This window comes from Balaenoptera physalus (assembly GCF_965194825.1).
Source record: "Balaenoptera physalus genome assembly, chromosome: 8".
NCBI lineage: Eukaryota > Metazoa > Chordata > Mammalia > Artiodactyla > Balaenopteridae > Balaenoptera > Balaenoptera physalus.
In genome coordinates, this window is record NC_138887.1 from 10,019,252 (window position 1) to 10,045,257 (window position 26,006).

The 26,006-nt window shown below is 41.9% G+C and overlaps 1 protein-coding gene across 3 annotated transcripts in view; it reads right to left on the bottom strand.

Moving 5' to 3' along the window:
• Positions 1-7,115: 7,115 nt before the first annotated feature.
• Positions 7,116-26,006, bottom strand: part of HECW1 (HECT, C2 and WW domain containing E3 ubiquitin protein ligase 1) — a 475,998-nt gene continuing 457,107 nt past the window's right edge. For all 3 annotated transcript variants that reach the window (XM_082473396.1, XM_082473395.1, XM_082473397.1), the window contains 5 exons: positions 25,206-25,335; positions 20,862-21,008; positions 19,135-19,249; positions 16,910-17,108; positions 7,116-10,358 (listed from right to left, as the gene is read on the bottom strand). In XM_082473396.1, coding sequence (XP_082329522.1) covers positions 10,247-10,358; positions 16,910-17,108; positions 19,135-19,249; positions 20,862-21,008; positions 25,206-25,335 — 703 coding nt within the window. In that variant the 3' untranslated portion in view covers positions 7,116-10,246. The remainder of the gene's footprint in view (positions 10,359-16,909; positions 17,109-19,134; positions 19,250-20,861; positions 21,009-25,205; positions 25,336-26,006) is intronic.

A 26,006-nucleotide genomic window follows, 5' to 3' on the forward strand; every position in this document is an offset into this window, starting at 1 on the left:
GGTGAATATTGTTGGGGGGTAAGACGGTCATTACATATTTGTAAAATAAACAAGCCACCAAGGAGACCCAACCATCATTAACTTATATACACATAATACATAGCCTCAAAATAAATGAAGCTTACTGAATTACAAATTCAAAGAATTTTGATTTATAAATTATTTATAAAATTGACCAAAACAAATTAATAACAATAATTAACAAACCAAATCATATTTATGTGTGTTTCTATACCAAGGAAACAAACTATACTTCTTATAACAAAAACAAATTTGAATGACATTGATTAAGTACCTACACATCAACATTTTGGAAGCTGGGGCTCAGCGTTCTCAGGGTAGAAGTTCAGCGTTCTTATCTCAACCTAATAGTTTAATCTACAAAATAAATATCAACTGAACAATATTTGTTTGTACCATATATTATGATAAAACTACATTTTATAAACAAATATATGAAAAATATAGATTCACTTATTTTAGAAGCTATATCTTTCAAGTGCCATGAGCTGCTACACTTTTTCATATAAGTTAAATACTTAAAGAGTTCAAGTGGCTTGTTCCAGGAAAAAAAAAAAAAAAAAAAGGAAAAGACACAGTATTGTTCTTTTCATACCTGCTTTTTCAAAGTTTATAATCTGCCATCCCTTATTTACATATTTTATTTCTTCTTTGTCTGAACATTTCAAAGTACTTACTTTATGCCTCTTTTAGATTGCAGTAGTATATCAATTTCCCCTTGTTCATTCTATCTGGCAGTTCCCCACATATTTTATAATTTTTTGTTGATGAGCTCATATAAATATGCCAATTTCTCTTCTCGCTTCAGCATCATTATTAATTTAAATTAAACAGTGGCCACCATGCATAATAAGGTTAAACCAAACTTTCAATGCTTGGTTTCAAAAGTTATCCCAGAAAGGAAAGGATGCCTAATGGTCTTTGAATCAGTTATCTATTGCCACCATAACAATGTACAACAATCATAAAATATCACTGGCATGTAACCATGTCTCAGCTGGAGTTTGGCTGGGTGGCTTTCATGATCTTGGCTGAGTTTGCCCTAATACCTGGGGGTCAACTGGCTGTTGGTTGATCTAGCCTGGTCTCAGCTGGGCTTCCCCTGTTTCTCATCTTCCTCTTACACTGGGCATGCACTCCTCACAACAGGAGAGCAGCAAGAGAGAGAAGTCAAGCTCAATTGTGCAAATACTTTAGAAGCCTCTGCTTGCAGTATGGTGGCCAAAGCAGGTAGGTCAGAATGCTTGGCTCCCAGTAGGAGGTGACAGCAGAGTTAGGAGTGTGGAAAAGGGTATGGCTATAGGGAGGGGTGATGAATTCCATGTTATGATCTACTATAATCTTAGAAAAGAGATAGTCCCCATTGTTATTTAATTTTTTCCACCAAAGGAATAAGCTTGAAAGAAGAGAATCTCTTTTTGTGGGCAAATGTAAAAGTTTGGATAAAAGTCGTGACCCAATTTTTATTACATTTAAAAAATAATAGGTAACACAACATTGTAAATCAACTATACTTCAATTAAAAAAATGTAATAGGAATTATGTAACTATAAAGGCAAAAAGAAAACTCTACAACATACACTCCTTGGAATAAAATGAAAAGAAATACAAGTTCTTGGGCATATAGGAGATGGACAATGAAACAAGTTTTAACACTAACTCAGAGTTTCCAGACATTAAAAAAATCTCTATGTTCTCCCAGCTCTTCAAGATGTGAGGGTTTTAAGGCTGATTTACTCACTTCTAGGCCCTTCTCTGTTTACTGTTTCAGGAAGAACAACATGTTTCCCTCTCGGTGATCAACCTAAATTATTGTCCCCAATTTTATACATGCTCAAATCCTGCTGCCATTATAAACACATTTCCGTCTGACTTTCCTCTCCAGCGGAGCCAATGGCTTCTGTTCCCTTTCCCCATAGCATTTTGCTTATTTATTATTATTATTTTACAAGGACATCACATCTTACTCTGGGGCTGGGGTGGGGAATGAGAGAGGGACTATGCATATTAAAAACAGGGGCCAAATCTCAAATGAAGGGGAGGAATGCAGTGTTATTTGCTGGACCATGGACTCTCTGAGGGCAAAGACTCCTAAGCACAGGACCCAGCATGTAATAAGTATTCAAAAAATGCTTAAAGGAATGAAGGTGGTGGGTAGTGGTGGTTGAGAGCTTGGACTCTGGAGCCAAGCTCCTTGTTCAAATCTTGGCCATACATTGACTTTGGGCAAATTAACTTCTCTCTGTTTCAGGGTTTTGTTTTATTTTTTCAGCTTTAGATGGGGATATAAATGTAGCTAAGGCAATACTGGGTTGGCCAAAAAGTGCCTTCAGTTTTGAAGTAAAAATCAAAGACATATTTTTCATTTTCACCAAGAACTTTATTGAACAACGTATTCACCCTTTTGTTCCACTACCTTCTGCCATTTTTTCAGGCAACTTCATAGCTCCGTCTTCCCAAAACTTTTTATCTTTTTGAGCAAAGAACTGTTCCATGTGCCTTTTACAGTCTTCCAGGGAATTGAAATTTTTTCCATTAAGAGAATTTTGTGAAGACCGAAATAAATGGAAATCCGAAGGTGCAATGTCTGGTCAATATGGTGGATGAATCAGAACTTCCCAGCCAAGCTGTAACAGTTTTTGCCTGGTCATCAAAGAATCACATGGTCTTGCATTATCCTGATGGAAGATTATGCATTTTCTGTTGACTAATTCTGGACGCTTTTCGTCAAGTGCTGCTTTCAGTTGGTCTAATTGGGAGCAGTACTTGTTGGAATTAATAGTTTGGTTTTCCGGAAGGAGCTCATAATAGAGGACTCCCTTCCAATCCCACCATATACACAACATCACCTTCTTTGGATGAAGACCGGCCTTTGGTGTGGTTGGTGGTGGTTCATTTCACTTGCCCCACGATCTCTTCCATTCCACATTGTTGTACAGTATCCACTTTTCATCGCCTGTCACAATTTGTTTTAAAAATGGAACGTTTTCATTACGTTTAAGTAGAGAATCGCATGTGGAAATACGGTCAAGAAGGTTTTTCTCACTTAACTTACGTGGAACCCATACATTAAAGCGATGAACATAACCAAGCTGGTACAAATGATTTCCAACGCTTGATTTGGGTATTTTGAGTATGTTGGCTATCTCCCACGTGGTATAACGTTGATTGTTCTCAATTAATGTCTCAATTTGATCGCTATCAACTTCAACTGGTCTACCCGACCATGGAGCGTCACCTCCAGCGAGAAATCTCCAGCATGAAACTTCGCAAACCACTTTTGACATGTTCGATCAGTCACAGCACCTTCTCCATACAATGCATAAATCTTTTTGTGTGTTTCAATTGTGTTTTTACCTTTCTTGAAATAATAAAGCATAATATGCCAAAAATGTTGCTTCCATCTTCAATATTAAGATGGCTACACAAAAATTCACCAATTTTGATGTCTTTTTTAAAATGCACGCTGATATGATGGCTGTCACATAAAATCTAACAAAATCGTTTCGAATGAAGTTAAAGACAACTAAGTGCTACTAGAGCCATCTTATGGAAAAAACTGAATGAACCTTTTGGCCAACCCAATACATGAAAAGCACCAGTTTTTTTTTTTTTTTAAGTAGTGAAAAATTTACTGTGATCCTGGTCATCTTCATTAATCCATTGATTAAACAGATACGATTATTTTAGTTGTTTTTAAAAAGTGGATCTTTTATTTTTAAAATTTATTTATTTTTTGTCCATGTTGTGAGGCTTGAAGGATCTTAGTTCCCCAACCAGGGATTGAACCCAGGCCACCAGCAGTGAAAGTACAAAGTCCTAACCACTGGACCACCAGGGAATTTCCTGTAATATTAATTATTGATTTACTATATTAATCTATTTTATTTTATTTATAGATAAGGTACTTCTATTTTATTTAAATACTGCAAGATGATCATAAAAATGTTTTAATGTTTACTTTTGAGAAAAGCAAAAACAATAAGAATTTAGCTGGGAAGGGACTAATATAATAGAACTTGGTCATTTATTTTTATTTAAAAATTTTTTTTATTGAAATATAGTTGATTATATTAAACTATTTTAAATAGCAGTAACTTATAGGTAACAATTTTATTCCTTCCATGATTATTATTATTGCAATTAAAAAGCCTTCAGTAAATTCGTGGTGAATCGTGTGGTTCTAAATATGATAGCTTTTATTATTATTACTATTACTGTTGGGGCTGATGACACTGATTAGTGTGGCAGGAAGGAGGATGGTATGGATTGAATTGTATCCTCCAAAGAAGCTGGTTGGAGTCCTAACTTCCAGTACCTCAGCATGTGACCTTGTTTGGAGTTAGGGTCTCTATAAAGGTAATCAAGTTACAAAATGAGATCATAGGGTGGGTTCTAAGGCAATATGACTGGTGTCCTTATATAAAGGGGAAATTTGAACACAGACACACACAAACACACAGAAGGCAAGAACATTACCCGAGGATGAAGGCAGAGATCTCCAATCCAAGGGACGCCAAAGACTGCCAGCAAACCACTGGAATCTGGAAGAGAGGGAGGGAACAAATTCTCTCTCTCAGCCGCAGAAGGAACCAACCCCACCATCACCTTGATCTTGGACTTCTAGCTGTGTTTAAGCCACTCCCTTTGTAGTCCTTTGTTATACTATACTTTGTTATACAGCAAACTCATACAGAGGGTGAATACACATTGGCTGTGGATTCCTGGCATCCCCTATGGTACCCCAGGTGGATCTCAATTCCATTTCTTCTACCCTCCTGGCAGATTTCCTAATAGTTATGCCAGGTCCGGAGGCCCAGGACCCCAAGGGATATTCTGTGACAGGGCATACCTTCTGTCCCCAAGATAAAGCTTAGTGGCTTGAGCAAATCACCTCTCCTGGTCTCAGATTCCTTGTTTCCAATATAAACTAGTCAGACAAAAGTACCTAAGGGTCTGGTCCCAGCTATAAATGTGATGATTCCTGCGGCACTGATAAAGATTCGCCTGACTTTCCATAACTCCCTTCATTTATTCTGCTAGAGAACAATCATCTATAAACATATTTAAATCACATCTTGACTATAAGCTATACATGTCAATTTTTTGTTTTACAGTATATATTAATGAGTTGTCAGCACAGTGTATTGGAAAAGTATGGCCATAGAAATCAGGAGATCTGAAATTTAATTTTGATTTCAGAATAATGATCAGATTAAAACACAAGATAATATCATCTACTCTTCTTTGTCAATTATGGTCTATGATAATTTTTTTTTCTTATATCTTAAGAGAAAAATTATTTTCAGTTTGAATGAGTCTCACGTAAACCCAGCATGGGTATAAAAATGCAATAGTGAGACTTCTCAGGTTTTTCTTTCTCTCAATTCTACCCATACTTCTTTTCTAATAATAAAATATTTTTCCTCAAAGAATAAATCAGCTTCTGACCACCCAGTGAGAGCCACATGGTTTTCTTTTTGAGACTTGGAAGGAGGTAATAAGGAGAGAATATCATTGTGATATTGGGAATCATGGTATGTGCCACTGGACTCAACACTTTTGCCTAGAGCTAAACCTTGTCTTAGGGTCACACCGGGTGTCAGGCTGTGGCCTGAAGCCTTTGTAGAAGCATCTCAAACAGGGAGGAATTCAACAGGCCAGTGTATGCCTGATTTGATATAAAGCACACTCACAAAATCCCATAGTTTGTGTGCCGTTCTAATAGGCAACACCAGGAACTTGTTACAAAAGCTGTCCCTTTATTTGTGGATTTGTGAGCACATTACTTACGCTTTTTTGATAAATAATCTTCCCGGGGAGTACTTACCGTAGCAGCTGGTAGTCTTCTGTGTTGTTTCATTGCGTACACCCGGCATGAGCACGATGCAAACTGTTATGCATGACCCTAGCCTTCTCTTTGCAATAAGGAGCACACACAATGCCATACCAAAGTGTTTATTGACATTCCTTGAAGGTGGCAGGATGGAAGAGAAAGCTCGGCCTGAGTATTACGTGACATTTCTCTTGTCAATATAAGCAAAATCAACCCAAGAACAAGGACTTCTCCTGCTATTGACTAAAACAAAGACTTTGAACAAAATCGTTATAGACATTTCCTTAGGTAAATTGGAAGCTTCAGGAAGTAGGCTAATGGAACAATATTTACTCTAAATATTACCTCTAGGCACCTTTTTTTTCTACTAGAACAAAGGGACTACATGTCACTAACAGGAAAGTAACACTTTCTCCTTTGGACTTTACGATGGCTGGAACATCCAGCCCAGATTTTGATGATATAGTATTGCAGTAGTTTTAAGAATGAACACTGAAGTACATAATAATAATAATAATAATAATAATAATAATAATAAAGCACCACATTTGTTATGTAAAGTTCTAACTACTTTCATGTGAAAGTGTTTCATCTTGACTGGGAAAACATTTGTGGGAACTGAGAAATTTTCTGAACCCAAATTTGGGACACATGGTTTGACACACAGACTGATGGTGCCACAGATGTAACATTAGAACTGTTCTGGAAGGTCCAGCTCATGGGCTGGCCACACAAATGCACTTACTGTTAAAGCACAGATGGTCATGTATTAGAAGAGAAAAAGATTGAGATTCTGCATATTTAAAGCCTGCCAACAAATCATATATCACTTTTTCTTAATTTTCTCACTGCATGACAATCGTGATAGCAGTAAAAAATTTTCACAACCACGGTCAACTTACAGACATAGGGATGACAAAGAAATCAGTAGCTTTATAGTACTTCTCCTGATTCTTCAGAGTCTATTTCTGTTTTTAGGATTATCACCTTCATATGATAGATTAAAATGGGATATCCATGAAATTATCATAAATACGTCATAGTATTTTTGAAGCATTTTTCTAATGAAAACATAAGTATTCTCTTATTTATTGTTCTTTGTCTCCCAATCAAAGGTAATACACTCTTACTAAAAATAGCTCTAGGGCTTCCATGGTGGTGCAGTGGTTGAGTCCACCTGCCAATGCAGGGGACACGGGTTCGAGCCCTGGTCTGGGAAGATCCCACATGCCGCGGAGCAGCTGGCCTGTGTGCCACAACTACTGAGCCCACGTGCCACAACTACTGAAGCCCGCGTGCCACAACTACTGAAGCCCGCGTGCCTAGAGCCTGTGCTCTGCAACAAGAGAAGCCACCACAATGAGAAGCCTGCGCACCGCAACGAAGAGTAGCCCCCGCTCGCCGCAACTAGAGAAAGCCCGCGTGCAGCAACAAAGACCCAATGCAGCCAAAAATAAAATAAATAAAATAAATTTAAAAAAAAATAGCTCTAAAAGATCTTGTTTTAGGGAAATAGTGGTTTATAAATGATTAATTTTATACTATGCCTCCATGGAGAAAACTAATACTTTAAGTTAAAAAGAAATTTACACAAGGTAACAAATGGGTGAGATCTATCTTGCTCATTATGAATTATATGATTTGGGGTGGTTTGCACCTCCACCTGGTGAAATTAATAGCACAATCGAGTCCTATAGCTGTTTTGTTATATATGTAAATATATATATATATAATGTTATACATAATTTAAAAATCAGCCTCATATATGAGGGAATATTAACTAAAGAAACATCATCTGGGACAAAGACAAATAAAGATTTTTCCATAGCAACTGTCTGTCCTCCTCTTCTCTTTGTTTTCCATCCTTAGGGATTCTGTGCAAGGCTGTAATGGAAATTGGGACCCTATTAATAAACACACTTCGCATTCTTTCAGGGACTCTGACACCAGTATGTCTTTCTGGAATTTTATACTTTTATGAAATAGTGCTCCTGTGATGCTTTGTGGGATATATCTGAGCCATGGCATTGGGCGGGGCAGTGGGAATAAGGAAAAGTTAGTTGAAAACCATTCATGCCCCAGTTTTCTATCTATATATAACTTCTAGGCTACCTTGTTCCTTCTGTATGTGGGAAGAATAGTCATCAATTAATCTCATTAACAGATTAATTAGATACTTGTGTAAATTGTGAAGCTCCCTGGAGCAGGTTCCATCTTTGGAACAGCCTTCTCCCTTGCCAATGTTCTAATATAAGTACTGAAAAGAAGAACTGAATGCTTGAATTGAGTATTTATATACATCTAACACCAAGTTCTAAAAATGAAAGATGCCCCCTGTACTAGAGATTCTATTCTATATAGGATGGTGAAACAGTTTGCATCATCCTTATGTCCTGATTTCATAAACAATAGCTCCACTAGAATCCATAACTTTCCCGATGCTGAAACGTGTCCTGAATTTTACAGATCCCTCATTCTGTATTATGTAGCTTACACATTCCATCATCCTATCTTGGTAAATATACTTTTTAGACAACACAGAAGGCCAGATTTCTGTAACATATATATTTCCTGATTGACAACAGGTACACAGCAGCAAGGGGTGCTGAGCATTCTAATGTCTACTAAAGGAATGTTTCCTTGTACAGTGCAGGGAACACAATTAACGCATTGTCTGGGCACAGACCAATATGAGCGCTAGACATGGCTCTGGATGAAATTAACTTTCCCACATTTCTCACATTTCTCCCTTGCTTAACATACTGAAGGACAACAATGTGACATTTCAACAGTTCTTTTCCCAGTGAAGAAAAACACTTTCATTAGTGACATATTTCAGACGACATGATAACAAGGTTAGACAAATAGCAAACGACCATCATGTTTGGGTTTATGGCAAATGTAATTGAGAGGTTAGGCTGTCCCTGGAGCCTGCAACTGTTGTTCTGAAAACACTACGTTTTCTGAGACATCTCTTTACTGAATGCTAAAAGAAACTGGATCCCTATTTTGACACAAATCAGTGTGCCTTTGGGGAGTTAGGTCTTTGCTCCAGGAGGACCACTATGGAGGAAGGAAATGTATTATATTTCCCTTTGGGGGGTTAGGTCTTTGCTCCAGGAATGACTGCTACGGAGGAAGGAGATGTATTATATTGCCCTTGATCCCTAACAAGCACCATCGCTCTCTGCAGCTTCCGATTTAGTGTGGTCCCTGGGGACAATCAGATGCGAAGGAATTTGAACACCATGATGAAGGAAAAAAAAAAACCATGAAAAAATAAAAACACTACCAAAGTTGAAATAAAAATTTGTTTGCCAAACAGGTAATTACTTGGCTTGAACAAAAGTCATGAGATTATCGGGACATTTTTCTTCCTCTGGGAAGGAGACCTGTGGCTAGATCGAACAAAGCAAAAGAAAACAGTTCAGAACTCAGGTATTCAAACCAACTGAATATGTCCTTCTAATATGTCCTAATGTCCTTCTCCCCTTTCTCCTGTTTGCTTCAACACGTTCTATACAACACAATGGGGGTAGAAGCCTCGTTGTTTATGCTACATAATGAGATCTCCTTCTTGGACTTGTGCACAAGTTTGTGCTTCTTGGGTGGTGGGTGTTCACGGGGGGTGCACCCCCCCCTCCCCCCCAGGACTTCATTGAACTCAAGTCGTGCCACAATCCCCACAACCATTGGGATGCCCTGCGTTGCATCAGCAGGAGGTGTTTTTCTTGCTGTTATTATTGGTTGGAAAGTGTAATATTTGCACCATATGTCTAGGCTAGTTCCAGCTGATGGGACTGATGCCACATACGAATCATGAGTTGAATGTATCAAAATTGTGGTGTTGCCACTGCTGTTTTGGGTGGATTGGATGCCCAGGGAAAAAGTAGAGTGGGAGGAAAAGAAAGAGTTGATCAGCTCCTATTCTGGAGTTTATTGTTAGAAATTATTAAAAATGGTGGCTCTGCTCAGAAGAGATGGGTGTAGAAAAGCTTGGAATGCTTAATGCTCAAATTTCCCCTTAAATCATAGAAATGGAAGTAAACATTTATTACCATTTGGTCAAGTGTAGCATAACTTGCATTCATATTTCATTGTTAGTAATGGAGGTATGTGGAGATATACACAGACCTTGAGACAGCTGTTTTGTTTGTTTGTTTGTTTGTTTTTAAATATTGCATACAGGCTAGCAGTTCATTGAAAGTAGAGGAGATAAGCCTGAAGGTTAGATCTTAGAAGAAGGCAATTCTTCATGCACAGCTCGTCAATCCTGATTTGGTTTGAAAACGAAAATCATGGAATACCAAAATCAAAGGAGAGTTGATTCAGGGAAAGGGAAAGGATGATGTCACTGGCCAGGAAAATGTCAGGGAAGTTTTGAGTTCCTCATTCAAGTCCAAAGGTGCTGGTTTCTTCTACCGCCGTTAACAGCTTTTCATACAACATGGAGTACGAGGGATAAGGTGGAAGATCCAATCGATTGAAGCACGTGTGTGCCCTGAACGGGGGAGAAAAGGCTGGTCAAGGTGTTTGTTTCAATGGTACAACTGGCTTGGCCAGTTCTGTGATCAGTCTGAATCTGTGAATCAAAAGTGAATCTAAAGGGGGTAGAACCATGTTTTAGGACCACCATAACACACTTGCAAACTAAGAAGCACAGCCTTGGGCTTCCCTGATGGCGCAGTGGTTAAGAATCCGCCTGCCAATGCAGGGGACACGGGTTCGAGCCCTGGTCCGGGAAGATCCCACATACCGCGGAGCAACTAAGCCCGTGCGCCACAACTATTGAGCCTGTGCTCTAGAGCTCTCGAGCCACAACTAGTGAAGCCCGCGTGCTCAGAGCCCGTGCTCCGCAACAAGAGAAGCCACCGCAATGAGAAGCCTGCGCACCGCAACGAAGAGTAGCCCCTGCTGGCCTCAACTAGAGAAAGCCCACGCGCAGCAACAAAGACCCAACGCAGCCAAAAATAAATAAATAAATAATAATAATTAAAAAAAAAAAGAGAACCACAGCCTTCCAGACAGGAATAGACCGGTTGAGGGACTGGAATATCTAGAAACTGGAGGGGTGGGTTTGCGTTTGGAAGCAAACCACGCTATACTAGCACTGCAGTAGCAAACCAGCGACATTTTACAACTGAGAGATGAAGTTGGATGTGGCCAGCAAAGGAACATAATTAGTATTAGAGGATTATGTTCCCAAGTCTCCCTGCCCAGCTCTGATTTCTGGGCCTCTGTAAACCCTGTGCATTGACTTAGAGGTGCCAACGGATGCCCTGGAACTCTCGAGATCCGATGCTCCATCAAGGCAGGTGTGATGGAGCACTGACAGTCCCACTCCTTTACCGTTCATAGTGGGGCCTGCTTAACCTGAAGCAGAGATGCTGCATTTCCAAGAACAGCTGAGCTTGGGGGATAATCCTCCCTGGATGCCTGCAGCATCCCGGTGCCACCTGCCCTGGGTTCTGCTTATTTTGTCATGTACTTCATCCTGCGGGCCCATCTATGTGGGCCAGTGTCTGGCCTAGACAAAGAATGGCTTTCCCTGCTACGTGCCAATGCGTGGACCAAGCCCAGACCCTGCGAAACCAAGTTGAGAGCGGCAGAAAAATGCCAAGTGTGCTTTTGGAACTGGCTGAATTAGCCAGGGGCAGGATACGGGCAGACAGCATCTTCTTGGTTTTCTTTATCTGGTCATTTTAACTGTCACTCCCGAGTGGAAATAATACAGAAAAAAAAAATCCTATTTAGAAAATAGTTGGGATCAGATTAATTCTGTAAAAGATAATTTCTGGAAACTGAAAACATTGGCAAATGGCCCCTCTTCAAGACCTAGTCTGAACACCCAGAGTTTCTTCAAGAGTTGCTCTTAGTGCATTAATCTATAGGCCTGGTTCACTCTTAAATAAATCCTAGTTTGTAATCTAGAGTGAATGAACACAATCAGATCACGATTTGATTCCTCATTCCTAAGTCCTCGCTGCTCTCCACGTGTGGTCCTGACAGCACGGAGGACCTGCTTACTTCATTTCCTGGGCACTGGACCCCGTGCTCCCAGGTGGGGTGGGGCTGCGGACAGAGTCCGGAACCAGGGTTCGGAAGACCTCTAGCCTGGTCCCAGTCCAGCCACTGACTAGCTTTATAACCTTGGGAAAGTCAATGAATCTTTCTGAGCCTCAGTTTTCTCACTTATAAAATGGGGTAATAATACATATCCCGTGCACCTCAGAGGGCTGGCGTGTGAGGACCGCACATAAATGCCTTTCGTAAACCGTGAATCATCATTTAAGCTTCAGGGTCTCTTAATAAGAATGCGACCACCATTGCAGTCATGATTTTAGGAACTGTGTCACCCTTGTGGGGACTTCAGACCCTTGGCCTCTTCCACATGACTGCAAGCAAATGACTCACCCTCATCTCGTATTTGTGAAGTTGATATTTTGGAACTCCACTGGATCTGTTCAGTTGTGCCGTGTCAGATTTCACTCTGTCGGTGTTATTCTAGGGTTCCAGCATTTTGGGATCATTTTGGATTTGGATTGTGCCCATCACATTACTACGTGTGATACTACTAACCTGTGTCACCTACACAGTCGATCTCTCTGTCTCCTCGAGGTTTTCCAAGTTACTGGTTAAAATGTGCACCGAGACAGTACCAAAGCCAGTCTTGCTCTTCTGCGGTGGAGACCACTCTAAGCTTGGTTACGAGCAAACAATGGAAAGAGGCAGCATCGCTACCGCGTGCGGCTGTGAGGCCAGTTCTTTAAGTGTGACTCCTTTTCAAGTCATCTTCTTCCACCGCCCGACTACGGCCTCAATCTCTGGACAGGTTCTCGCTCTATCACTGCTGAATCTACTCTTTTCCAAGTTTGTCAATGACCTCTTGATTCCCCAATCCAGAGGCACATTTTCTATGCCCACCTCCTCAAGCTCTTTGAAAGCATCTGACAGCTCTTCCTCTGAACATCTCTCTTCCCTTGGCTTCTTGATGGCTTCTCAGTGGCTGTCAGTTTCTCTTAGGGACTCCCAAGGGCTCCCTCATGCCTCCTTTGTAGCCCGACAGCCTACAGAGCAGGGCTTCCCACCCGGCACTGTTGACACTTTGAGCTTGATGACTCTTCACCGGGAGGGACTGTCCTGTGTCTTGTAGGTGTTTCGCAGCATCCTTGGCCTCTACCTGAGAGAAGCCAGGAGGACTCCTCCCCGACAACCAAAAATGTCTCCAGACATTGCCAAGTGTCCCCTGAGGGGACAAAATCACCTCTTTCCTGCCCTCCCCACCTTGAGAACCATCCCTATAGAGTAAGCCAACTACTAACTTAACCAGGCCTCCACCTTCATCCTGGGCTTGGGCTCAGTTTACATCTGCAGTGAAGCATGTTTGTGTTAGTATTTTAGTCCTGTTAATCCGCCCATGACTCATAATTCTGGTACCCCTGGTCCCTAATCTAAATGTAAACCCCCTAAGGTTTTCTCCTCTCCTTTGTCTTATCTCCATGCTGCCTGTGCTGGGTCTACCCTGACCAGCTCCCGAGTTTTCTTTCCTTCCAGGCCTTTCCTTGTCAAGTTCCGCAGTAAGGAAACTCTCCCACCTCCTGGTCTGGATGTGGCCTCCAAGCTCTGGATGTGGTTCTCAGCACTCATGAGTGGAGATGGTCACCGTTCACCCTGCTGCATGCTGGGCTGTGGATGGACGAGAGACTTTTCCACTCCCACTGCCAATTCTACATCATTACTTTTCAATCTTTGATCAAAAATTTCTGTTCCTCTGAATCTCATGCCATTTAGGTATTTTTCCCCCCCAAACTACAGGTTTTGTCTGGCATCTTATTTCAATGAAATAGGATAGGGTAGAAAATAGTGTATTACCTGCAGGTAATAAGGATGAAGTATTGTTTTGAAGAACGTGTATTTCAGATACACACACACAGGAGTACCTATGCATGTATTGTGTTGGGATGTGAAGGGTCCTTCTCTCTGTGGGCTGTAGCTAAGACACGTTTGACCATCAGTGATCTAGATATACCCTCCATACCTTCTGACCTTCTGACCTTCTGGGTAACACATTTATTAAAATCTCTGGTACTTGGCTTAAATGCTCTCCATTTTCAGGTCTTCCCACCAGACTGTGTAGCATCTGAGCCCACTTGGTTGACTGTTCAGTGCCCTGGCCTGCCAGCTCCTTGACCCCAACCTCCGTGACCTTCTCACCCCTCTTATGCTCCAGCGATGGTGGTTTATGAAGTTTCTTCACCAGGCACTGTAAACTTAGAGCCTAGAAACCTCTACCCTCAGAGTCCTTTGTCCTAATCCCCACACACTCTGGAAAGCAAGGACTTGGCCTGATGTATTGTTTTGCTGTGACGCTCTCTCACCTGGGAGGCCAGCTGCCTTTCTAGAGGGAAGATCTGAGGAGAATGCAGCTCCTCAGAGTGTGGGGTGCACACGGGGCTCACGGTCTCTGGGGAGCCCTGGGTCACCCCGAGGGTGTTCGGTGCCCCTGCTCGCCTCAGGCTTCTATCACCTGCCATGTGGCCAGGCCAGGTCTCTCCGAACTACCATTATTGGAATTCAGAGGTTATTTCTTTCTCTCCACACATAGGTGACACTTGCCAGGTTCTTGGATCTTCAGAAAATGCACGAGGGAGACTAGTCGGGGGTTACTACTCAGAGGGTCATTTTCGCTGTCCCTTTTTAGAGGCATCTCAGCACTTGACTCTTGGGGCCCTTCTGGCCTACGGCGAAGTCCCCGCTTCCCCCAAGAACCCTCTCCGGGATTTGTGGGGTAGCAGCCTTTTTAGGGGTGCCTTGGCCCAGATGTGCTGGGCTGTTCATAAGCCTGACGTCCACCCTATAAGTTCTCTGTGTGGGTTGATAGTATTAATGCACATTTCATTAATGCACATTTCCCAGAGCGTATATGTAATTAGACTCACGCTCTGACCCCAAGTGACCAAAGCAATGACTTCCGTTTCCTAAAGAGTAAAGCGGATTCCTCAGGGGGGGTCTTCTCTCCACGGCCCACCAGACGCTCTCATCAACCACGTCCCCTGCGAGTGTCGCAATGGACGTCTTGTCCTCCATGCCAGCTTGGTGACCTTTCCTGAACACAGCTGACCCTTCCCACCCCCAGGCTTTGCTCCTGCTGTTGCTTCAGCCCAGAATACCCTCTACCCTTCCTTGCCCCTCAGGGCTCACCTAAATGCCAGCTTCTCTGTGTCACCGTCTCCTGTCAGCTCAATCAGGATCAGGTCTCTGTGCTACATACTCACGGCATCCTGCTTTTATCTTCCCTTCTTGGTGCTCCTCTGATTCCACCTGGGGTCGTAACCACTTACTCTTCCGCTCCGTTCCTCCCTAGACTGTAAGCCCCTCTGGGCAGGTGCCTTGCTGCAGCTCAGGCCCTCCATCAGGGGCACACTGAGGGGCCCACTAGGAGAGAATCATCAAATGCGACTCAAATTCACTCCTCTAAAGTCAGAGCAAAATGTTTCCAAAAAAACTCATCCTCCAAATCTATCATTACACTCGACAAATGGAAATCTTGCCTTTTTAGCCTTATTTTCTTTCCAGACTTCATTCAGCAGGTCCGGTGCTCAGCAGAGCCATGCAAACGAACCCTGAGGGTCTGCTGATCGAAGTGGGCGAAGCCAGGGCTGAAAAGTGCCCCAACGCTTTAGGCTGTTAGTAACCAGCTGGGCATGCACTCTGTTTCCTGGGCCTCCTAACGCTCACCGTCATCAGGTGAATTATCTCCGGGATGCTGGAAAGTCTAGGAAAGCTAGATGAAAATTATAGTTCAGTAAATCCTTCCACAATAGGGATTTAGCAAAGCGTCTGGGAGGCCGCATAGAAATACAGCTGGATTAAATACGAATCTTCTGTTATAATTAGAAAATATCACAGTAGAAGAAAATAATGTGGATCAATCTTAAGTTTGCTGAGTGGGTTTTATTACTATAGTACCGAGACAGAAGTACCTCTTTAGTGCTCCTTATTTCACTGATGAGGAATATGCTACCCAAAGAGGCACAGAAAGGGCCGAGGAAGTGTTGGGATAAAAACTCATGGTGCAGGGAATTCATTCCGTTAAACTGCCTGGAGCCCTAGTGCCTCCTTTTTTTGCATTATCTTACAATAATTTCATCAATAGCTTACTGTATAGAAGCCACTATAGAGACCGGAGATATACACGTGGTCTTGTCTGCACACATTTTGAAACATAGTAGGAAAACTGCAACATGTACATGCTAACTATTCCAGGGAATATCAAGTGTATCCAGTGCTACGCCATAGTGAGACAGGCTGGGACCTGGGATCCTTTACTGCAGTGCTTGCACCTGGACAAACATCTCCTTGAGCAACAGAATACAAAGAAACTCTAAGGGACTAAAAATAACTGCAGGCATGGGCAGTTAGGGGCAATTATGAACAATAAGATACAAAAAGGCCACAAAGCAACTGCCATTTCTGAGATGCCGGGAGCAAAAACGGGGGACTGCCACGATCCCTGCACACAGCACCACCAAGGGGGTGCGCAGATCACCTAAGCCGCCCCTCTGGCCCCACCCACTGATCCACCCTACCCTCACCCTATTTAAGGGACCAGCTCACCACCCCACCTTGGGGGTGAGTCCCAGTAAACCCTTTCCTGAATTTGTCTGGCCTCTTACCAATTTCTGTTGATTAAAGAGTCCAAGAACCCGGTGGGTAACAGTAGAAGTCCAGACACAGTGCTGGAAGGGCCACTTTGGACCCTCCCCCAGATGAGGCATTCCTCTTTAAATTAAATTGGGCTACGTAGGACTGACACATGGACCGTGATACCAATAGCCCAAATACCATCAGTCATCGAAAAATCACTAAGAATATGGTCTAAATGCACCTCCCTGAGACTTCTCACCCACACCTTTCACTAACGACTCATAGAACAATACTTTGGGTGGCAGGAAAGAATACCATCCCAATGGATAAGTGCCCAAGCTCAAATAACAAAGGGTACTTGGCCTTCTTCGGCAGGTTTCCCAAAGGTGGGCAGGAGCTCCGTACCTGGGGAGAGATGTAATTTTCCCCCATTTCTCTATGCAAAAACGCCGAAGCCCGTTGCTTCCTCGAAGGGCTGCAAAGCCTTCATAGGGCACACTTGATGTTCCCGTGACGAACTGCAGTAATCTGAGTCTCTGCTCATTGTTGAAACGTTCCACCGCAGCCCAGAACCAGCGGATCACGAGATGCCCATCGTGATAACCTGAGCGGAGGAGGAGGGAGACCGAGAGGATGTGTACAGGGGAGGAGGGAGTGTGGGGGGGGAGATGAAATACACATCAGGTGTGCCAAGAACTGAACAGCAGCTCTTGATCTGCTGATTTCTCTCGTGGTGGCCTTTAGGTAGGTCTAAAACAATTTGTATAACTGACTCAAATTTAAGAACAAAAGCCTATTTAGAAAATAAGCACTTTATAAAAAGGCTGTATGTTGTGAGGGATGTCCTCAGAGATGTTTGCTTTCTATTTAAACAACTGGGACCCCAGGAGTCCTTTTCCTGCCTGATATAAATGTAGACAAGGAGTGACGAGGTTCGGTAGAGATCTTTGGGGTTCCGAAGAGACAAAGCTCTCTACAAATACGATATTTCCTGGTATTGTCTTTGTTCTGATGTCTTAGCTCTTGGGAACCACGTACTGTGGAGCGTCTAGGACTTAAGAAAGGCTGGAGGTGAATGTCAAACTTGGTCAACGGAAGATGCCGGGCTCTCCAAGTGCCCTTGGAGCCGCTGCCCCCCGATCAGCCCTGGGCCACAAAGAGTTGGGCCCACGGAAGTAGTATGGGGCCTCTCACAGGACAGTAAGGAAGCCAAGCTTGGAGCAATCACTTATGATGAGGTAAATGATTCCCCACTGACTTCAAATGCACAAAACACTCAATGATGCAGAAATCTATGTGGACTTGGGCAGAAAGAAGGAAAGCTTCATAAGGGAAGGGAGGTGTGAGTTCAGCATGTGAAGGGTTTGTGTGAATGCAGGAGGGGAAATAGAGAATGATAAGAATGAGGAATCAATATGTAGGGAACAGCGAGCTGACTAGACCAGCACAGAGGGGGTTCTGCTGAGGACTGAAGGGACCTTGCTGGGGGCTCAGAGGCCTTAATAGCTAGGCAGAGACATTGTGACTTGACACCTTAGCTTGGTGGCTTTCCTACCAAACCAGGAGGGGCCCAGTGGTCCCACAGAGGTTTCCTCCTACACGGCTGAGTATACCGGGGAGACAAAGGAGGCTTAGATGATGGGCCCCTTGTTCACCCTCTATTATATTGATAGGGGTTTCTCTGTAATATTTTACATGAAGAAAGGATTTTCAGCTTAAAAAACATTCAGAGGTCTCTAAGTAATAAGGAGCTTGCTTGTTTTGTGGGGCGGGAAATGGCCTGATCAAAATAAATGTTTCAGGAAGGCTGGTTTGGCAGCGTGAAGGTGAATAGCTGGGAGGGGTTAGACATCAGATTTGGAGAGATGACAGTTAGAACCGTGTTGCAGCAAACCAGGGTTGATGTGAAGAGGGCTTCACTTCTACCGGGAGCAGGACACGCTTTCCTGCCAGCAAATGACCCCTCTCTGGAGATGGCCTGTGGACGCTGGCATTCTCCAGAACGCATCTCCACCGAGTTATGCCAGAGACGACCAGCAGGGATTACTGTCACCCCAAGGAAAGTCTAGGTTGGAAGCTGGCGGAAGGCATGGACCAGAGCTTACTTTGCACATGTACTGAAGTAAGGCCAAGTTTTTTGTAACCTTCAAAAAGTGATATTATTTTATATTTATATTATCACTACATATGGAATATATATATGAATATTATTCAGCCATAAAAGGGAATGCAGTAGTGAATCATACTACAACGTGAACAAACCTTACTAAGTGAAAGAAGCCAGAAAAAGGCCACATGATACAGTATCATTCTATTTACATGAAATATCCAGCACTGGTACATCCACAGAGACAGAATGCACACTGAGGTTTGCTGGGGTGGGAGGATGGGGGAGGAAGGGGGAGCAACTGCTTCATGGGTCCAGGGTTTCCTTTGAGAATGAGGAAAACGTTTTGGAATTAGCTAGAGGTGATGGTTGCACCACATTGTGAGTGCAGAAAATGCCACCACGTTGGTCCCTTTAAAATGATCAATTTCATGTTATGTCAGTTTCACTTCAATAACATTTGTTAAGAAGTGACGGACTGTGTCTGCGAGAGCTGATCCGTCAACAAGCCCCGCTCGCTCACCTCCCCGGTACTCAGCGTTGTTCCGCCAGTCGGCCAGGTCGATCTCCGCCGTGCCCGCGATCACCAGCTCCAACTCCCTGGCATCGAACACGGAGACCAGCCTCGAGTCCACCACCTGAAATCCACATTAGGCCTCAGCCTCCAGGCTCAACCTCCTTGAGAGGTTACATTCATTATTATTTCCGTGGGTTAAGCTGGGAGGCTGACCATTGTTTACAACTTTTTCCCCCCAATGTGCTATCATGTTTAAGTTCAAAATCATGAACGTTTTGAAACATAACCCCTTCATGAGCTGGGAACTCCAAAAAGGTCTGCTGCTTTTCACTACTATGATACACCCTCTCGGAAGGATGTTATGAATAAGCCTGACTTGACCTTCCATAGTCACATTTAAGTTTCCAAATAACATTGCCTTTTGAAGGCAAAAAGTCCAAGTCACTGTGAAGTGATTCAAGAGCTATTAGTGTTATCACTTCACTTAAAAGGGATCCTCTCCTCTACATAAAACTAGGACTTATTGCCTAGGAATGGACATTATATATTAAAATGACTGTCTTTTCCTTCCTTTCTCCCCTTACTTCCTGCCTTCTTCCTTCAAAGATCTGGGAAGATCTGCTTGATCTGGGTCCCGTGCTCCGGCTTTACATCTTGTTGCCAAATGTATCAGGTACGACTGAACACCTGCAGTGGGTACCTCCTCTAATCAAACCAGTGGACCAGCCGGTCACCCACGCTGTTCTCCATCACAGCAGCAAAGAAAACCTTCCAACACCCAAACCCTTGTTTCTAAATTGCAGAAGTTTAACCATGTCAATTTTTGGTGCACACGAAGGCTAGCAGTCGTCAGTGTCCTTTTTTTTTTTTTTTTTTGATGACTATTGGTCTCTGATGCTTTTTTTAAAAAACTTTTTTTAATTGAATGAAAGATTCTTTAAATTTCATAGTGCTTTATAATTTTCAAAAGTTTCACACACGTGATTTCATACAATCCCCTAATAAGTCACTATCCTCCTGATTTACCATCTCAGCATGGATCACGTGGCACAAAGTGACCCGAGGAGCATGTCTCCTTTTATTGTGTTTTGCTTTATTGCATTCTACAGATACTGCGTTTTTTACAAATTGAAGGTTTGTGGCAACCCTGCATCATCAGATGATGGTTAGTGTTTTCAGTAATAAAGTATTTTTTCAATAAGTTATGTACATTGTTTTCTCTAGACATAATGCTATTGTACACTTAATAGACTACAGTATAGTGTAAACATAACTCTTATAAGCACTAGGAAACCAAACAATTCATGTGACTCGCTTTATTGTGACACTGGCTTTATTGCCATGGTCTGGAACTAAACCTGTAGTATCTCCGAGGTCTGCCTGTGTAAGAAAATAAAAATCAAGCGAGAGTGGACAATGCCCTCCAGTGCCTTCATTTCACTCATTTTTATTTCACCGAGTGAAAGGAGATGCAACACGCCCGTGTCTTGGCAGGAGGTGCCATGTATTTTCACAGGTGACACAGCAGGGCCACACCAATGCCAGTTTCGTGAGACCACAAGAGCTGGGTTTCCCAGAGAACTCTGACCCCTCACCCTCTAACCCCAGGAGGTCCTCTTTGCACGCTGGTGAGTAGAGCTGAGCCCTCTTCCTGCCTTGCTCTTCCTCTCCCTTCTCCTAACAAGCTGTGTCGGGGGTGAAGGCCTGGCCTGCCTGCCGGGCCTGGGTCTCACCTCGTAGAAGCCCCGGACCAGGGCCTCGGTCTGTTGCACCACTCCGCGCTCCACCCGCCACCTCACCATCCTCTCGATGTACTCTTTCTTGTTCTTTTCTGTCACTTGGGTGTTGGCTCCTCCAGATTTTAACTCCCTCTCCGTTACCTTGTGGGGAAACAGAGATCATGATGCTTGTTGACTCAGCTCATCTTGCAGTGAGACAGATCGATTTTAGGAGGATGAACTCTTTGCAAAAAGTCCTCTTCACAAGCATTTGGCACCATTACCTTCTTGGTTCTTTTTCCTTTCCTGGAAGTTACTAGAAAGGTTCTGGTTGTTCTAAGCAGACACTTCAGTACCTTAGAAGCATTTTTGTTTTATAAAGAGGAAATGTGTTTCTTTAACTCAAGAGGCTTAATGGAAATAAAAGAAAAAGGCCCCTGGCTGTCCCTAAATGGACTGGAATGTCCTTATCCTATAGTCACATACTTGATTGCCCCAAATCCCAATTAGATCAAATTCTTAACAGCCAAATTCTTCCCCAACCACAGCAGATCATTGGCAGGAAAACAGTGGAGGGTGGGAGGATAGTTTTGCAGCCAGGTATAAGAGTGGCTGAAGAGTGACAGCCTGACCTTGAGAAAGGAAACAGAGATTGATGTCGCCACGTAGTATGAAGATGCATGTTTGTTAGGACAAGCTAACAAGAAAAGTGATGATCTGTGCTTTATTGTTTTGAAAGGCAAGAAGGCACATAACATATTAGACATTTTTATCAAAAAGTGTTGGTGTTTGAAGGGGGTAAGCATCAGTTATCTTAAATTTGCTTAAGGGGTTCACCTTGCTGCTCAATGCTGTAAGAAAAATGAGGCATAACTGTACTTAGCTATTGATTAAAAAATATATGTATATATTTGGCACTCATGGACAAGGTACCTAAACAAAACAGTTCACAGAAGTATGTTGATTACATTTTCTTCTATCACTTGGGTGACTAGGGTAAATATGAAATACTTGCCAATTATAACATAATAATTGCCACCCAAGACCCATATTCTTTGGAGCCTCTGGATTTTAGCTGCCCAGTTAAAGACTATTTCCTGACACTAAGTGTGTGATGTAATCAAATTCTGGCCAATAAGGTATAAGCGGGGGTGTTGGATGGCACTTTCAGGGGGCCTCCTTAAAGGGAGGGGCTGTGCCCCTTTGTCCTGCTACTTCAGACACGGACGTGATGGTTGGGGCACCGTATGCATCTAGGTCATGAGTGCAGGTGGCCATCGTAGGGACCGCAGCCTTGGGTTGCCTGCCTCCACACTTTTATGTGCGAGAAAAATATACTGTTAGTTTCCGCAGGGTCATTGGGTTTCTTCATTAGCAGCTGAACCTAATCTTAACTAACACGCCCAGGAAAAGCCTATGGTGACTTTCAGCTGCATCTGTCTGTCTGCTCTTCACTCCATAACTTGCCAAAAGAAGGGCTGAGACTCGATTTTCTAAAACCAAAATCATCGTTCTTGGTGACCTCATTTGAAAAGAAACAGGATCGTTTAAGCTTTAAACAGATAGATATTATTCTAGATCTATAACACATCCTTATTTTTATCGCTGGGAACACTTTGAACTTTCTCTGAGTTGTTCAATTCCTACGCTATATACACATGAAGAATTGCTCTTTTTATTTTCAACGTTATTTTTTTCCCTCTAATTTATGTATTTAGTCATTTGTAGTTTACTTGATTTCTTCCTGCGTCCATGGAATAAAATTTAAGTGCTATGAATGGCCATACAATGAAAAGCAAGTTTCTCTCCCACCTCATCTCCTAGCCATACAATCTCCCTACTTGGAGAAAATCACCCTTCCCTCCCTTCCAGGGGAGGGGAATGTATACACTAGGGATGTATACATGTATCATGTATACACTAGGGAATACATATAGATCATCTCTTTTCCCATAAACGGTAGCATATTATACACACTGTTCATCATCATACTTTTTCAATTAAAAATACACCTTGACCATTGTTTCATACCAATTTAGACCTGTCTTATTCTTTCTTTGTTGTTGTTATACTACCCGGTTTCTTGTTTATGATTTATATGTAAATGGATGGGCTGGGGTGTCAGACCACACATCCCACTAGCCCACTATTCCACTGTGTGAGTGAATCATCATTTATTTCACCAATGCTCTACGGCGGAACATTTAGATTGGTTCGGATCTTTGGCAATGATCAACAACGCTGCAATGAAGATCCGAATCCATTAGTCATTTCAATTGGATGTGAATATGTCTGTAGGGCAAATTTCTAGACGTGGATGCTGAGTCAAAGGCAGGTGCATTTAGAATGAGGATAGATATCACAAAGGTGCCTTTCATAGAGGATGAAGCAAACTTCTGCTTACTCCCACCTACACTCCTGTATAGAGTGCCTGTTTCTCTACACCATCTCCAGAATAGAATACTGCTAAGCTTTCTGATTCTTGACATTCTCATGAGGGAAAATGGTATTTCACAATGCTTTAATTTGCATTTTAAAAAATAGTGAATGAGGGTGAGTATTTCCTTCCCTGGGAACTATCTACTTATATTCTTTGCTAATTTTCTACTGTGCTGTCCATCATTTCTTACCGATCTGCAGAATCTCTTCCTATATTGAAAGAAATAGCCTTTTGTTTGTTTTATGCATTACAATGTAGTAAATATGCCATTTTTACTTTATGTTGTATTTTTGCCATGCGGTATTAAAAAAGTAATTTTAGTTGACTGTATCAATCTTTTCCTTTATGACTTTGAAAGTCTGTGTCACATCTATAGCAGCATTCCTTACTGCAAGATTAAAAAGAAAAATCCTTTCATTTTCATCTTTTTGTTGTTTTTTTAAACATTCAGCTTTTTCACCCACGTGGAATTTATTTTAGCATAACGCGTTAGGTTTGGGATCTAACTTAAGTTTTTTTAAGTTGGGTTCCCATTTGTCTTAATATATTTTGCTAAATAATTGTGTTTATTTTACAAATTTACCCTCTACTATAGGGCAAATGTAAAGGATGGGCTAAAAAGTAGTCATGCAGAGGAATAGTGTATTTTACACGTTCCTCTGGTATACAGGAAGACAGTTAAGTGAATCGTATATTCTTGAACATATTTACAACATATAGTTGTAAGAAGAAATAATTTTTTGTTAAATATAGAAGAGAATATTCTTCAGAGGTATGTTTTACACACAGGCAATGCACCAGAACAGTGACATTTTCCAGGACCTGTCCAAGATGCTTGATTGAGCTGTGGGTGATGGGAGGTCTGCAAGGTTCAGTGGGTAACTCTCAGCACGCTGTCCACAGTCACGCAACGTACTTATAAAGTAAACCAGCTTAATTCTCACAACACCCCATTACAAATTACACACGTCATGGAACCTCTCGTAAATGATATTCTCAAAACCTTAATTGCTAAATCTGCTCAGGCTGTGGTTGGTCTGATAAAACTGTAACCCAGAAAATTCAATGTTATATAAACACTGGTAGAAAAAGAAATGGGAAGCTTATCTTATTAAATAGTACTGAAGTATATGCATTTTGGAGAAGTAAATATCTGGATGCTAGTGATAAAAAGAAGTATTATTGTAGTTGCACAGATAAGAGAAATACCTCACAGATGTATTGCACACTTTACAAAAATGCTTTCTGATCCATTATCACATGTGATTTTCAAAAAACTCTATAAACTAGATCCATGTCAAAACAAGAAAAAGAAGACATGGGTACCTTTAATAAAGGGAATAGTCCTCAAAGAATTATATCTTAAATGAATGACAGTTCTTGTTTTTAAACACAAAATCCTATTACTATGTGATCCAGCAATCCCTCTTCTGGGTATATATATCTAAAAGAATTGAAAGCAGGGACTTGAACAGATATTTGTACACCTGTGTTGATACCAGCATTATCCACACTACCCAAAAGGTGGAAACCACCTAAGTGTCCATCAACATACGAATGGCTAAACAAAATATGGTATTTACATACTATGGAATATTATTCAGCCCTAAAAAAGGAGGCAATCCTGTCACATGCTATAACATGGATGAACCTTGAAGATATTACGCCAAGTGAAATAAACTGGTCGTGAAAAGACAAACACTGTATGATTCCACTTATATGAGGTACTCAGAGTAGCTAAATTCAGAGAAAGAAAAAGCAGAATGGTTGCCAGGGACTGGGGAGGGGAGAAATGGGGAGCTATTGTCTAATGGGTACAGCTTCGACCTTCAACATGGTTAAGATGGTAAATTTCATGGTATGTGAATTTTCCACAGTAAAAACCAAAATGTCTTTTCCAAGACCCACATCTCACAAACCTGGCCAAAAACTTCTTCATTAACCGTGAATGTGAGGTCGAGGATGTCTGTGATGTTGTTGTCTTTCATCCATTGCAAGCTCTGGTGGAATTCCTCATCCAGATATTCCAGGTCACTCAAATCACAGGGCCTGGGTATATTCAAAGGGAGAAAGGTAAACGGATTGTTTCAACAAACAGCTGCCCAGACCTCATGCCAAAATGTGGTTATGTCACTCCTGGCTAAAGTGACACAGACGTATTCTAACAATTGGATACTTTTGAATATACTGATGAATCTTTTTAGTTCATTCAGTAGTTTTTTTTGGAAAGGGAAATTTTAAAATGTTTACAATAATAAACACAAAACAATTATTGACTCAGGGACTCTCCATGGCTGTTAGAGAAGAGTATCATTTGAAAACAACCAAATTATAGACAGATCAATTCTTCTTTTTTTCCTTTTTCTTCTTCCAGTTTTATTGAGATATAATTGACATACAGCACTGTATAAGTTTAAGGCGCACAGCATAATGACTTACATACAAGGACAGATCAATTCTACTTGGTAGTTTCATGCAATGCTTGTAATGTTACTATATTTATATAAACTGATTTATATCTGTTACATGATGTTCTCTTATGCTTACATAAAATCTCCAAATGCATTTTTATTGGACTAAAAGGTTTATGTGATATCTAAGCACTCAGAAAAGTAAATCACCATAAACCTAACAGGAATGATTAGGGAAAAACAGGGACAAAAGGGTCAGAGGTGCCAGAGAGGCCAGTGCCTCTGGTCCCACAGGCAGGGCCGGGTGGA